A 14,938-nucleotide genomic window follows, 5' to 3' on the forward strand; every position below is an offset into this window, starting at 1 on the left:
AAACTAAGGACTCTGAATAGCCTCTGCTTTAAGCATCTCAGAGTTCTTGCATCACTATGATACTTTCATTCACATTGCTGTGTGGCACTATGCCAGGCAATTACATTAAAGATCACATTTATAATTTACATCAGGTAGTCACTACTACCTCTATTGTTGAGGTTGGTGGTTTTGGAGTTGTGGTGGAAATGGGAAGGTAAGTCTTCAACTCAAAGAGCCATTTTCCATTGTTGACCCTAGGACAATTAAGAATTCTAAGAATTATAAGCAATTTTCCTCTCTGAACATCTCAGAGACCTTGGTTCACTATAGTTCCTTTCATTTACATTAATGTCACCACACCAGAAAGGCAATATTATATTCACTTTATAGATGGGGAACCTGGAGTTCCTAGAATATAAGAAATAGTGCCAGTACTCTTGATTTACATAGTAGAAACTTGAACCCAGGCTTGTCTGGTTCCAAATTCCACGTTATTAGTATCTTTTTTTCCCCTCAGTGTCAGAATACTTTTTATTCATTTACATGCTCATTTTAAAAATCATTTTTGTTTCATATTAGTATCTTTTTATTTTCATTCTATGAGGTCCTAAAAGGCAAAAGACATGTTCGTTTGAAATCTGTCTGACAGCTTGCTCGAACCTATCTACAAACATAGTTTTGGGAGTGGTCTAAATACTTTTAATTGTTTCAGATGCTAGAGTAATCTCCTTGGCACTGAGGAGAAATTAGAATGAAAAAGTAATGTACCAGGAATTGTAACCAAACTTCCTAATAATAGCTATCTAGGTGGAAAGTACTGCAAACAAAGATTAGCCAGATGACAAAAGAAAAAAAATCAAAGAACCAATTTTATTAAAGCTGTTTAAACCAGGTATTTATCTTAAATTTTTGGTTTTCATTTTTGAAGTGCTGATACAGATATAGAAAGACTGAATTTTAGAAATACTTAGATAACTAAGTATTTTTCTTGTTACAACAATATCAGTTCTGTAAATGTCTTCAAACAGAAAGGAAAGTGATTATAAATAATTGAAATAGTCAATAAATATGTTCATTGACTTCCTGAATTTTTGTTTCAGGAAACCAAGAATGGAAACACTGGTCACGAATCACATAAATGACAGTATCCCACTGGAGTTTATCCTCTTAGGCTTCTCAGATCAACCATGGCTGGAGTTTCTACTCTTTGTGGTTTTCTTCATTTCTTATATCGTGACTATCTTTGGAAATCTGACCATTATTCTAGTGTCACGCCTGGACTCCAGACTCCATACACCCATGTATTTCTTTCTTACCAATCTGTCACTCCTAGATGTTTGCTACACCACAAGCACAGTTCCACAACTGCTGGTGAATTTATACAGCACCAGGAAGGTAATTAGTTATGCTGGCTGTGTAGCCCAGCTTTTCGTGTTTCTGGCCTTGGGGGCCACTGAATGTGTTCTGCTGGCTGTCATGTCCTTTGATAGGTTTGTAGCTATTTGCTGGCCTCTCCATTACTCAGTCATCATGCACCAGAGGCTCTGCCTCCAGTTGGCGGCTGCGTCCTGGGTTACTGGTTTCAGCAACTCAGTGTGGTTATCTGCCCTGACTCTCCAACTGCCACTCTGTGGCCCTTATGTACTAGATCACTTTCTCTGTGAAGTCCCTGCTCTGCTCAAGTTGTCCTGTGTTGACACAACAGCAAATGAGGCTGAACTATTCCTTGTAAGTGTGTTATTCCATCTGGTACCCTTGACACTTATTCTTATATCGTATGCTTTTATTGCTCAAGCAGTGTTGAGAATCCAATCTGCTGAAGGTAGACAAAAAGCATTTGGAACATGTGGCTCCCATCTGATTGTGGTGTCCCTTTTTTATGGTACAGCTATCTCCATGTACCTGCAACCACCTTCAACCAACTCCAAGGACCGGGGAAAGTTGGTTTCCCTCTTCTATGGAATCATCGCACCCATGCTGAACCCCCTGATATATACACTTAGAAACAAAGAGGTAAAGGAGGCATTTAAAAGGTTAGTTGCAAGAGTTTTCTCAATCAAGAAATAAGTGTTACAAAGAAGAAAAACAGGCCCCAAACGGAGTCACTTGTACTAAGCCCATGAAACCAAACCAGGACTTGATACCTAATGCAATTGCAGTCTTAACCCTCCAGGAATGTTTGCTTAGACAACCTGGAATTTCCTGGTCAGCAGTAAGTGAGGTAATCTGCCTAATAGGTCCTTCCCTTCCCCTTGGGAGGGCAATCTTGCCTGAAACAATGCATTTTTTCCTAATAATTTCCCTTTTTGCCCCACCTTTCTGCCTTTAAAAACCTTTCCTTTCTACAGCTATGCAGAGCTCTTTTTTGTTTGCTAGATGGGATGTTGCTTAATTCATGAATTGTTCAATAAAGCTAATTAGATGTTTAAAATGTACTCAGTTGAATCTCTGTTATTTAACACAATGAATATGCAAGTGATAAGCTCTGTAAACGATTAATGTTTATGTTGCTTACTAACTTCCAGTTGCCCTATTTTCATCATTCCTACAGAGAACCTTTGTGTTTATCTCCCTCAAATAAAATTTCATTGACAGAAAGCTACATTAGTCTTCTTTTGCCTGAACATATTTATTGAACAGATATCCACAACTAGCCTTCCAGTTCACCAGAAACTGTGTAATCTGAACCTCTTCAAACTTTACATCAATGTTTGTATAATTTGGTGTAGCTTAGACCCTTCTAAGAATATGGTAAAGGCCAGAAATCATTTCTCTGGTAATATCATACGTACACACGCACTCAGAAACACACATTTTTTCACACAATTAGAGGAGGTTTACCAAAACCCTAAAAAAATAACAACTTTAAATGAGGTTATCAACTCATGTTTAAAATTTTCAATATCACTTCCATGTCAGCATAATAATAAAAACCAGTGATTTTTCTTCTAGATTGTGCTTGGATTTTCCATTCTCTATACTCAGGTTTTCCTCTTCATTGGAAACATCCCTTTTTACTTCCTTTATAGATCAAATCCTAGGCATTTATTAGGCCTCACTAATTTTCACTTCCTTGAAATTTTTTTCATAATTCTCCCAATTATCAATATTTTCCCTATTTTCTTAACCCCTAAAACACTTACAGCCTAGATTTTAAAATAGCACATCATATAGTGAGTTCCAATGATTTCCTGTTTCATACACGTTTCTTGCACAACAATAGTTTCATTACATTTTAATCTCCTTAAGAGAACATAGCAGTGACTTAGTCCTGCCCCAAACCCTCCACTGCAATTATTGTAAAGTTTAATCTGTTAATATGGCTTATAACTCCTTACATGATCACTCCAACCAATGCAAAACTTTCTTCACTTTCATTTGATGCCATGTGAGATTCATCCATTTTGATTCATTTTTTATCCTGTGGTATACTCCTTAGTATGAATGGACCACAGTGTATTAAGCAGGTCTCCAAATGATACTCATCTAGGTGATTTCCAATTTTCTGCTACCACAAATAAAGCTGTTATCAACATTGCTATACCTACCTCTTGGGTATATGAGCTAGAATTTTTCTATAGATGTGGAATTTCTGGGGCATAGTTATATGTAAATCTTCAAATTTACTATATATTGCCTGTTTCCATTTATTTGTATTATTTTTATTTATTATGGAACTACATCACATAATTGTCAATAAACTAAAATATTTATTTATGGTAAATGGAGATGCATGAAGAAGAAATAAGTTATAGTTACCATTTTATATCCTATAGAAAAGTCAATACTGCAAATCATTTGCCCTTAGAGTACTCCATCAAAAATTTCCTATGCCTTTTATTCAAAATGTTCATTGTAAAAGACAGCAAGTCTTCAACATGATACATTTACTATCTCCTTATAGATGAACTGATAAAACTGACAATTATTAATTGAGAAAGAACTATATGTTAACACTTTGCTAGGCACTGGGGATACAGCAGTGAATGCAATGCTTAATGGGAAGTGAATATATAGTAGAGTGGAAAACTAATGAGCAATTAACAAATACAATAGAATCAAGAACTCAATGTTTATCTTTTTCTCTGTCTTGAATAAGGTGGTAATTTTTGACACAATCTTGTAAGTTCCTCTTTCTAATCTTCCTTACTTTTCTTATGAAATGCTAAGGACAGATACATAACACTTATTGATGTACCAATTGTCTTTCACAATGCCTGCAAATATGTTTGATGAATAAAATTTATTGAATTCCCAGAGTAATTGGCATTAGGAGTTTTTTGGAAATTGCTGCTGAAGATTGAGTAGAGAACAACAAAAAAGTCACTGATAGAGAATAGCTCTCCTAGATACTCCCACTGAATCCCTGCTCAACAAAATGCCGTCCATAAGCGAGGGAATGATTATTCTAGTTATGTCAGGAAAGTTGAGATTTGATGGTGCGCATGCCATTAACGCGTAAAGCCTCAGGGCTGCTGAGTAGCTCTCAGAGGCAACTGTAAAGCAAAGAGAACATAATGACAGGAGCTGAGTCACGCTAGCTCTCCACTGCAATCAGTCCTTTATTGACTGTTTCTCCTCTAAGACAGATAACCCTAGAGATTGCTCCATTTTGTGAGTTATAATGAAACTGGCTTGAAACTTTTTAATGGCTGCATGCAGCATGGGGAGAACATGTTAATCAGTTCTGCTCTTCCAAGAGCTGGATCTCTGTGGACACGGAGAAAACAAGATCGTGGTTATCAATAGTTCAACTCTAATAGCCATTATAATGAGATCTCTAGGGTCTTGTTTTTCCTTCCAACTTGTATTAAAGAGCAGCAGAAGTTGAAAAATCACTCTTTCTCTTGCTCTAGTTTTAAATGTTACTGATGACCTCATTATGTTCATATAAACACGAAACAATTGCAAAATATTTAAAGGTGGAAACAATGTACTATTACATACAGTCTTCTTCCAAGCTTACTCACACCGTTACTTTGAAAATGGCAAGAAGAAAATCAAGCTATTTAGTTAAAAAAAAAAACTATTTTCTTATACCCTCAGATTTCAAATATTATGAAACTGAAAATTATTTGCAATACAGTAGGAGAAAAATATCTCATTGTTTTGATTTGTATTTATTTAATTACAAGTGAGACTAAAAATTTTTATAAGTTTGGGGACCATCTGTGTTGCTATTTTATTAAATTTTATCTCATTGTTCTTTGCCCATTTGTATTACCCAGACAAGTGTAATCCTTACTTATTTTTAAAAATTTATTTGTTGGAAAAGGCCCTTTGATTACTAAAAATATTTGCTCTTTGTTCCATGTATGTGTTGTAAATATTTTTCTCTGTTTTACAAACTATTAGTAGGCTTTTTCTAAGAACTTATTGAACCAGTGCGATTTGTTCATTGGCCATAAAACTTGACTCCTATATTGCTTTTTACTTTAGTCTTATTTCTATACCTATAAAATGATACAATTTTAAACCCAGATAACATACAAGTTTTGCTTCTGAGATGAGTTTTTTAAGGGTCAGTCATTAGTTTCAAATAACATTAGTTTGGGGAAAAATGTAAGCTTTAATGTGTCACATCAGTGAGTACGATTAATGTTTATTCTTGTGCCCGTCTTAGAGGAATCTCTCTAGACCTTAATTCACTGGTTGCAGAGATCATGTTATCATTTTGGAGGTTTTTGGGGGGCAAATTTACCTTCTCCAAAAGGTAATCAGTGTGGTTTCCACTTTTTGTTTGAATATAATTTAAAGACCATGAATGAATCAAATGCAGTCTATTTATTTTATATTTACTATATTCCAGTAACCTTACCAATATAAGTGAAAATAAAAGTTACAAATCAGGTGACAAAGAGAAACATAATATACTTTCGCATTATCATTTTGAAAAATTATATTAAAATAGAAGGAAATTAGACTTTAAGATTCTTCCCTCAGAAGACAGACTAAATCTCATTTCAATTCAAGGATAAAAGGTGTTCAAAAGCTGTTCATATTTGCACTATGCTGCCAAACTTTGGTGTTGCCCCACCAAACACCAGGAATATTTTCTCATAGAAATAAAAGTTCAGAGTTTTAGGATATGGATAACTGTGGCCCCAGACAGAAACCAAGAAAAGAGATTTGATTCCCAATCATCTGATGTTATTCCAAGATTTCCCCTAAGAGTATACTCCTCTATTCCCTTCTGCAGCCCAGCCAATTACCCAAAGGAGTATGCAGTCCCTATGATCTCAACAAGAAAACATGTTATGTCAACTTGGAGGCACCATTTTTGATGCTAAGAAGTTAGTCCTTCGTTTTTCAGTCCATCTGGGTCTATAAGAGCTTCCTAATCTGCACTGGTTATCTTCTGAGGGCTTTAGCTGAGAGCTCCTGAAGCCTCCTGAAGGCTGGGTATTCGGCCAAAATGGCAGGTAGACAGGGGATGAATGCTAATGCTATTTTCTATTTCAATTGCCTCTTTTTTCCATAATTTAACTAACCTATGGCAATTATTCCATTTTGTGTTTTCTCTGAGGTAGTGATACACCATTATTCCATCACTCTAGTCAAATTATAAGAAAAAGGGATTCACATGGCATTTACAACTCTTTTATCTTCAGGAACAAACAAGACTCTAACACAAGAAAGACGGTTTGGGGCTTGATTGTCATCTCCCTTCTTAACTTAAGATCTCTGTAACCACTTTTATATAGTACCTGGTGCATTAGACTCATATCATTCTATTGTTACTTTACCTATAGTAACTGCACAATCTTCTGTAAAATCCCAAGTAACAAATGCCAACCAAAGGGAAAAACATCAGTGTGGGTTCTCCCTATTAATGTTTTCACTTGGGAATGTTGAAACCAGGTAAGCCTAAATGATTTGAGAAAATTAAGAATATTTTCTTTTCTTTTGGTATACTGTATTTGGCTTTGGAAAATAAATTTAGTATAAGAACTGAGAAGTTGAGACACTTTCACCAAAAAACAAGTTTTTTATTTGAAAATCAAAATATTTGTGACAATTTATGTCCTACTCTGCCTTTATTTTTTCCCAGCTTACTAATTGAATATATATTATTAATTGAAGCAGTCTTTGATTCTCTAAATCACACAGCAGTCTACATATTTTATAAGATCCATTTAATAATTTTAGTCCTTTTATTTATGCTTAAGTTGTCAAAGAATCAACATGACTAAGGGTTTAAGGTACATTTCCTTTGCACCTGCTACTCTGCTGTTTTCACGTCTGTCTCCCTTTCACAGAGATGCCCATGTGAAATCCCTCAGAAATCAACTGCCTAAAAAATTTTAAAAGAATTCAAAATTTTTGTTTTCTTAGGTAAGCATGTGTTTGATGTCACAGAATAATTAAATTCCTCATTTTACCCTTCTCTGCATACAGATTTTATAGGAGCTCTTCAGATAGTATTTTTAAAGAATGCTGGCATACTTCCCTAATATAGGGCATAGTTTGCATGGCAATGACCCAAGTTGATGTTATTATAAATTATGGTAGAAAAAACTATGGTAGATATAGGTTTTTGTTTTTCAGGTAGCTAATCAATTCTGGAATTTTAGTAACTATTAATTACACAAAATAAAATTATTTTTCTTCATAATCATAAAGAAGGAAATGCTGGCATTTTTAACAAGAAACCAGAAGAAAAAGGTGACTTTTTATACTCAAAAAGTAAATATAATTTTTACTTAAATTTTCTTATCAATTATAATTATATTTAATTTCATTATTATCCTACTATTCCTTATTCCAAATATAAGTCTGATTTTATGAACCCAGCTCTTTTTATTCTTTTTAGCCATAGTAGGGTCAATTTTTTAAATTGCTTTATAAAGTTAATCTTTATTTGCTACATTCTCCTTTTTCTCTCCATTCATCCATACTGCCATGCACCTCTCCTCTGCAAGCTAATCATGTTGTTTTGATGTTTCTAAAAGGCTACCAAAAACAAATTATATCCAAAGTTGCCATTTTATTACTGAACAGAGTATCCTCCCTGACTCTGGCAATCTAGGCTGCAGAATTATTTTTCTTTCAAAGAAATGAATGATAGAGATCTGAGTTGACAGAATTTCATGAGAATAAGACCTAGGAGTATCTAGTAGATACAATTATAACTTAATTCAAAAAGTGTCATTGACATTATGAAGTAAATGCATACTTAATACCACATTAATAAGATTATAATAGTCCAGGTCATGGTAGGCAATAGTTTCCCTGAACCTTGTGATTTTCAAATCATATCTTGGATACTGAACTCGGCCCTGGTTGTCAGATTTCCAGAAGGTCATTGTCAACATGAGGGTATTTGGAAGACATCTACTAGGGTGATAATATGCCTGATTACCTTGTTATATGAAGAATCATCAAAGAAAATTGAATGTCTTGTCCTAAAGAAAATTTATTTTAAATGTGGTAGCTGCCTTTAATGGCTGTCATATAAAGAGAGATTAGATATGATGTATATTCAATAAAGTTAAAATATTTTGTCTTGTGAATAAGGAGAAACACTTCTTCTTTAATAAAAAGATGATGATTATCAGTCAGAATCTTCTAACTCTGAAATAATCTGCCTTACATGTTTGAACAAATGATGTACAGCTTATATGGCCGGGCAGACGCTATTCCAGTATTGGTTGGGTTGCTAGACTTGATGTCTTATATGTGTCTTTAAAATCCTGATATTCAATGGCTTTCAGAAAACATAGATTAAATTTTCTTTATTTTATTCTTACCAGCTGTTCAGATGATGTGAAAGGAAGGCAATGGAAAAATCCAACGACAGCTCAGAGTATGGTTTTATCTTAGTGGGATTCTCTGATCGTCCCAAACTGGAGATGGTGCTTTTCATAGTAAATTTTACTCTGTATTCAGTGGCTGTGCTGGGAAATTCAACCATAATCCTTGTATGTATATTAGACCCTCAATTTCATACCCCAATGTACTTCTTTCTGGCAAATCTTTCCTTTCTAGATCTCTGCTTCAGTACTAGTTGTATCCCACAGATGCTGGTTAACCTCTGGGGCCCTGATAAGACTATCAGCTATGCAGGCTGTGTCGTCCAGCTTTTCTCTTTCCTTTCTGTTGGAGGAATCGAATGCATCCTTCTGGCTGTCATGGCATATGACCGCTACGCTGCAGTCTGCAAGCCCTTGCACTACATGGTCATTATGCATCCCCAGCTGTGTTTACGACTGGTGGCTGTGGCCTGGGGAAGTGGACTAGTCAATGCCATTGTCATGTCCCCACTAACAATGACTCTCTCCAGATGTGGCCAGCGACGAGTTAACCATTTCCTCTGTGAAATGCCAGCACTGATCAAGATGGCTTGTGTGGATGCTCGTGCAGTGGAAATGCTGGCCTTTACCTTTGCCATTCTCATTGTCCTACTGCCCCTCACTCTTATTCTTGTCTCCTATGGCTACATCGCAGCAGCAGTGCTGAGGATCAAGTCAGCTGCTGGGAGACGGAAGGCCTTCAATACCTGTAGCTCCCACCTTACTGTGGTCTCCTTGTTCTATGGGAGCATCATCTATATGTATATGCAGCCAGGAAACAGCTCTTCCCAAGACCAAGGCAAGTTTCTCACCCTCTTCTACAACCTGGTAACTCCCATGTTGAATCCACTCATCTATACCTTAAGGAATAAGGAGGTGAAAGGAGCACTGAAGAAGGTTTTGGGGAGGCAACAATGAGCAGCAGAGGTGTGCTAAGTTGTAAAGTCCTAGGCAAAATATTTTTTTCAAACACTACCATTTATTTTGTGCTTATAATAACTTAAGCCAATGTATCAGATGCTCTTGGATCTTTTAAGATGTGGATAAATACACTGAAGTGTACCCAGAGTCAAAGTGAATCAGCTATACCTACACATATTGTTGTATCTTTGCAACATAATACTTAGTGAAAAGAATTAAGTCCCAGAAGAAAGGTGAAATGACTCTCATATAGATATAAAACAAATATGTGTTAAAGATTTTATTCAACACAGTTAATGAGGGAACCAGGAAAAGTAATAACCAGTTCAAAAAAAAAAAAAAAAGACTCAAAAAGCAGAGATTTACAAGAAGTGAAGGAATGTTTGAAGTAAATGTACAAGTGGAGGCAAAAATTGCTTCTTCCACTGTGGGAAAGGTAAGTCAAATAGTTTCTACCTGACAGAACTCAATTTGCATGTCATACACAAGAACTATTTTGCTTGGCTATCAGTTATCTATAATTTACAATGTTGTAAAATGCCTGCCACAGAATCAGAATCAGATAACCTGGAGAGGTGTCTAGACTCTAGACAATGTATAATTTTCCACTGAAGTATAAATTTGTCCCTTAAAGCTCAACTATATATCTTACTCATGTTATAAAACTGAGTAGTCTCAAGTTTCTTACACACTTGTAGGTATTTTCATCCTGATTTTTTAAATAGCGAAACTTTGGTTTATAGATTCTGTGTAAATGAACCTGAGTCACACAGTAGCTAACTGGAATTCAAAACCGGTGTGTACAAATCTGAGCCTCTGTTGATAGCCACCTTTGTTACAGAGTGTGTAGTGCATGTCAGGTGACCTTGTTTTCTTGTACAATCCTTTAATCATGCTGAGTATGCTATAGATCCTATAAAACTCTCACCATTTAGAAGCTCACTAATTTTTCTTTAACTGTTAATACCACATCATCCCTTCCCACATTGTCCCATGAAAATCCCCTGTCCGAATCTTTCCCATGCTTCAGTGGTCAGCTCTAACACAATACATTTGTAAAATTATCTGGGACTCTGATTTTAAAATGTTCTGTCACTCCTTTTAAACTATCACATTTTTATACAATGAAATAACAGTTCTTCTAGTTAATATATTATATGTTTTATATATTCTTATTAGACTGTAAATTTCTTGATGGTAGAACTATTTTTTTTAATCCTTCTTAGCACCATTTCAGGTATTAAGTTGTTGTTAAGATGCCTTATAGACAGTAAGTGATCAATAATAACTCAAGATGATCATTAATTTTAATTGATTAATTATATCCAGAAATTATTCCTTCATTTTATTTGATGCACTGTCTAAATCTTTGTTCTTCAAGATTATGATTGAATCTATCACAATATTCTGTTTGAGTTTAAACTGCTATCAGATGTTTCATGCTTTTTTTAAATCAATTAAACATAAACTCCATAAAGAGAGAGAAAAAAAAGTCATTAAGGAATCTCCATGGGTATGAAAAATCAGCCCCAACTTTTGGGGAACAAACTTTTTTTTCCTAAATATCAATCTTAAACTCAAGGAGAATTGCTATGAATTCTGCCATGGTCTAGAGGCTGTTTTGACAGTGACAACAAATCAGAATTTTAAACCTCTTCTGTTGACATAAGAAAGGTATTCCTCCCCTCCTCATTCAAATTATTTTCTTGGATACAATGCCCTCAGAGTCCCCATTTCATTATTCCTTATTTGTTACCCAATTCTCATTGTTAATCAATCATTAAAACAACTGAAAATATTTTTTAAAGCCTCTATAAATATGAGTGGAATAATATATGTTTGCAAATCATATAAATGCTGGAAAGTTAGAAAATGGCCTTTGTGGAAGGCAGTGGGAATGATTATGTAATACTGAATTTTACACTGAAAATGGAAATTACTCTTAATGAGTATATGGATGTTTAAGTAGAAAAAATGCTTTAAATGAACATTACTGTTGTCTCTGGTACAGTTGCATGTACTTTCTCAAGGCACTGAGATTTCAGTTAGGTAACACCTAGAATTCTACTCTTGGGATTACATAGCCCCCCATATCATGTGTTATATAGATCTGATGATTTCCAAAATAGCCTTTACTTCTATGCTTCTTTTTCTTTTGTATTTGTTTAAGAAAATGTCAATAGTAACTTAATACCTTAGAAAGGCACATTTATTTTGCATATTCTGTATTTTACAGAATATTTGTCTTGAAATAATTTATTGGGTGTATTCTTATGACAGAATCAAAAAAATGTTTATTTCAGTGTGAGAGGACTAACATCCAGTTAAAATAATTTAGAAAGGTATAACAGAACAAATTTAAACATAGAATGACTATCATACATCTATTGTAAAATAAGTTACATGGATTGTTGATCTTATATGATCTCCCTTTTACTCCTGGTGTACTCCCTATAGACATGTTCAGGATTTTTCACAGCAATTTATCTACCCTGTCTCTACTGTGACAGAAAGAAATTCTCTTGGACATTAGAAGTTTTTACTACCTTTAGACGTGCTAAAAAAAAAATGATACACAAATTCAAACTTGTTTCCTCTGAAGTACTTTGTTGTATTAGGGGATCACTTTTTAAATGATCACTCAAAGGAATGAATCCATAATATGAAAATACCAGTCATCATTGAGGCTTATTAAAAATAATATTTATCAATTTGAGGAGGGCTCACAAAACTCCACAAAGACATAGCTATTCACATCCATTCTATGTGAAATTAAATTAAATATCACAATTATAATTGATAAGAAAATTTAAATTAAAAGTATATGTACTTCTTAAATATAAAAAGTAACTTCTTTCTTCTGGTTTCTTGTTTGAAACACCAACATTTCCTTCCTTATGATTATGAAGAAAAGTCAAAAAAATTTTTTTGTTTTGTGTAACTAACAGTTTCTAAAATTCCAGAATTGACTGGCTAAATGAAACACAAAAATCTATATCTACCACTATTTTTTCTACCATAATTTGTAATGCCATCAACTAGTGTCATTGCCATGCAAACTATGCCTTGTATTAGGGAAGTATGGCAGCCTTCTTTAAAAATATTATGTAAGAGCTCCTGTAAAAGACCGTACTCTTTGAAAGAAGAGTAAAATGAGGAATTTAATTATTCTATGACATCAAACACATGTTTACCTAAGAAAACAAAAATGTTGAACTCTTTTTAAATTTTTTAGTCAGGTGATTTCTTAGGGACTTCACATGGGCATCTCTGTGAATGTTCTGGATGGTCACCATCCACCAGAGAATGGGCCCACTGAGCTCTGCCATTTCTTTTGACTAATATTGTAGGAAAGGAAAGTGTCTAATTTGTAGGTTTGAAGGTGCTGAAAGACGGAGGCCCGTCTTAGTCCCCAAGACTGCTTCCTGCTGTAGCTTGCAGTGGCGAAAACAAACTATAGTTATCTTTTTGCGTCAATTTTCTGACAAAGGTGGCCTGTGAAGTCAGTATCAGTTAAGTCAGAGTGGCTGATAGTGTTGTTCAGAACATCTATGTCTTTACTGATTTCTTGCATATAGTTCTATCAATTGCTGAGAAAGCAACTCATATATATGTTAAAATATTCAACCATGACTGTGGAATTGTCTATGTCTCCCTTTAATTTTGCCAAATTTCGCTAAAAAGAAAAAATGACACAGGTGATGTTTATTCTTGTACATTTGAATAAAAATGTCACTTGACATATTTTGGCAAAATAACCTGTAAATTTATTGCATTCAAATGCCGATGAATCTTGATCATGACTGTAAATTATATATGTTTAAAAATGTAGGATCCTAAATCTTATATAAAAAATTACCCCAACCCTAATTCTTTGAAGATTGATCAAATTAATTGCATAATTACTCAAAGGAGTAATTATCTATCTATTCCTGGTCACAGTGGGGTAGAACGCCTTTAAGAATGTGAATAAGCAATATAAAGATTTCATGTTTATAACATTTTTCTGACTTAGAGATCACATTAAGCCCAAAACTGACTTTCAAATCACTGTGAATGATCAGTCCAGATGGTGTAAACTTTATATTTGATTCAAACTTATGATTAAACTGTCTAATCCTTAAACACCTCAATCCAGTTTCTCATTCGTATGCTCTGATATCTTTTTTATAGGGTGGGTGAAGGTTTTCACGACATTATAAGACACCCCAGAAATTATGAAAACTTTTTTACTTATGGATAGACTCCTGTCATTAATTTTCTTATGGTGTATATAATAACTGTTAGCATCCAGATTTAGTCTTAGGCTTTAGAAAATATCCCTGTCTTTCCCATCTGGTCTTTAACATTTATTTTCCTTCAACAAAGAGTAATAAAAAGAGCATAGATAGTTTAGTTACTTAAAGATAGAGTTGAATCACAGCTCTGCCATATTTTAAATATTTTATTTAAGCTACTTAACTTCTTTGATTCCTAGGTCATTTAGCTGTAAAATATGAATTATATAAATCAAATGGGGTTGTTTTGATAGTTATTAATAATATGTTTGCATTAAAGTAATAGTTTGCTTTAACTACTGAAAGGCAAGAACAATTGTGTAGGTATTTGAAAGCATATATGACTGAGAAGAGTGCCAGTGAGGCAGTCTTATGTGTGGTGGGCAGAGAGGAGGGCAGTGGACTCAGCCATAGACAGGGAGGATGACTGCAGCCCCACTTATGTATCCTTAGGTTAAGGAAACATACAGCTTCCACCAACTAAACAGAAATAACTCTCAGATTTTGATCTTCCTCCTTAAGTTGTCACAACTCTAAATAAACAAATGGTTAAATTGCCCTAAAATGGTTTCAGAAAGATTCAAAAGCATTGTCAAATTACTTTTACTTTGAGCTTATATATTTTAAGTCTATATACTTAAGTCTGTGTATTTAAGTCTATAAATTTTGCTAATGTTATTTGCAATGACTTTAGCTAATTTAATTTTCCTATTTTAATTCTCAACATAAAAACTCTGTAAACTGAGCCATGATAAGTGCCTCTCATGATACTGACTGACAGCAAATATTCCAACCTGATTATATTATATTAGTTTTAGGGAAACTGCTTTTGGTAGGTAGAAGGAATATAGTCAGACTAAATTAATCATCAGAAGTCGTTGAGCCCTAAAAACTTTCTGAATTATCTGAGGAATAATAAATATTACTTTTTTGAGGAACTGTACATTTTTGAGGAAAGTCTTCTTT

The 14,938-nt window shown here is 34.3% G+C and overlaps 3 protein-coding genes across 4 annotated transcripts in view; 2 read left to right on the top strand and 1 right to left on the bottom strand.

Annotated features, from left to right (window-relative positions):
* Positions 1-14,938, bottom strand: part of LOC102522884 (olfactory receptor 2B2) — a 74,074-nt gene that overhangs the window by 30,794 nt on the left and 28,342 nt on the right. The gene's annotated exons all lie outside the window — the stretch shown is intronic.
* On the top strand, positions 995-2,795 carry LOC102524156 (olfactory receptor 2B6). Its single transcript, XM_014567232.2, has one exon. It carries the CDS (start codon positions 1,051-1,053, stop codon positions 2,047-2,049), a length of 999 nt encoding a protein of 332 aa, XP_014422718.2. The 5' UTR covers positions 995-1,050; the 3' UTR covers positions 2,050-2,795.
* Positions 8,581-10,409, top strand: LOC102524409 (putative olfactory receptor 2W6). Its single transcript, XM_014567233.2, has one exon. The coding sequence runs from the start codon at positions 8,763-8,765 to the stop codon at positions 9,690-9,692; it is 930 nt and encodes a 309-aa protein (XP_014422719.2). The 5' UTR covers positions 8,581-8,762; the 3' UTR covers positions 9,693-10,409.

This window comes from Camelus ferus, chromosome 20 (genome assembly GCF_009834535.1).
Source record: "Camelus ferus isolate YT-003-E chromosome 20, BCGSAC_Cfer_1.0, whole genome shotgun sequence".
Classification (NCBI taxonomy): Eukaryota; Metazoa; Chordata; class Mammalia; order Artiodactyla; family Camelidae; genus Camelus; species Camelus ferus.

Excerpts from the sequence above, each read along its gene's own strand:
- LOC102524156 (XM_014567232.2), top strand. The coding sequence starts at position 1,051 with ATGTTCATTGACTTCCTGAATTTTTGTTTCAGGAAACCAAGAATGGAA.
- LOC102524409 (XM_014567233.2), top strand. The coding sequence starts at position 8,763 with ATGGAAAAATCCAACGACAGCTCAGAGTATGGTTTTATCTTAGTGGGA.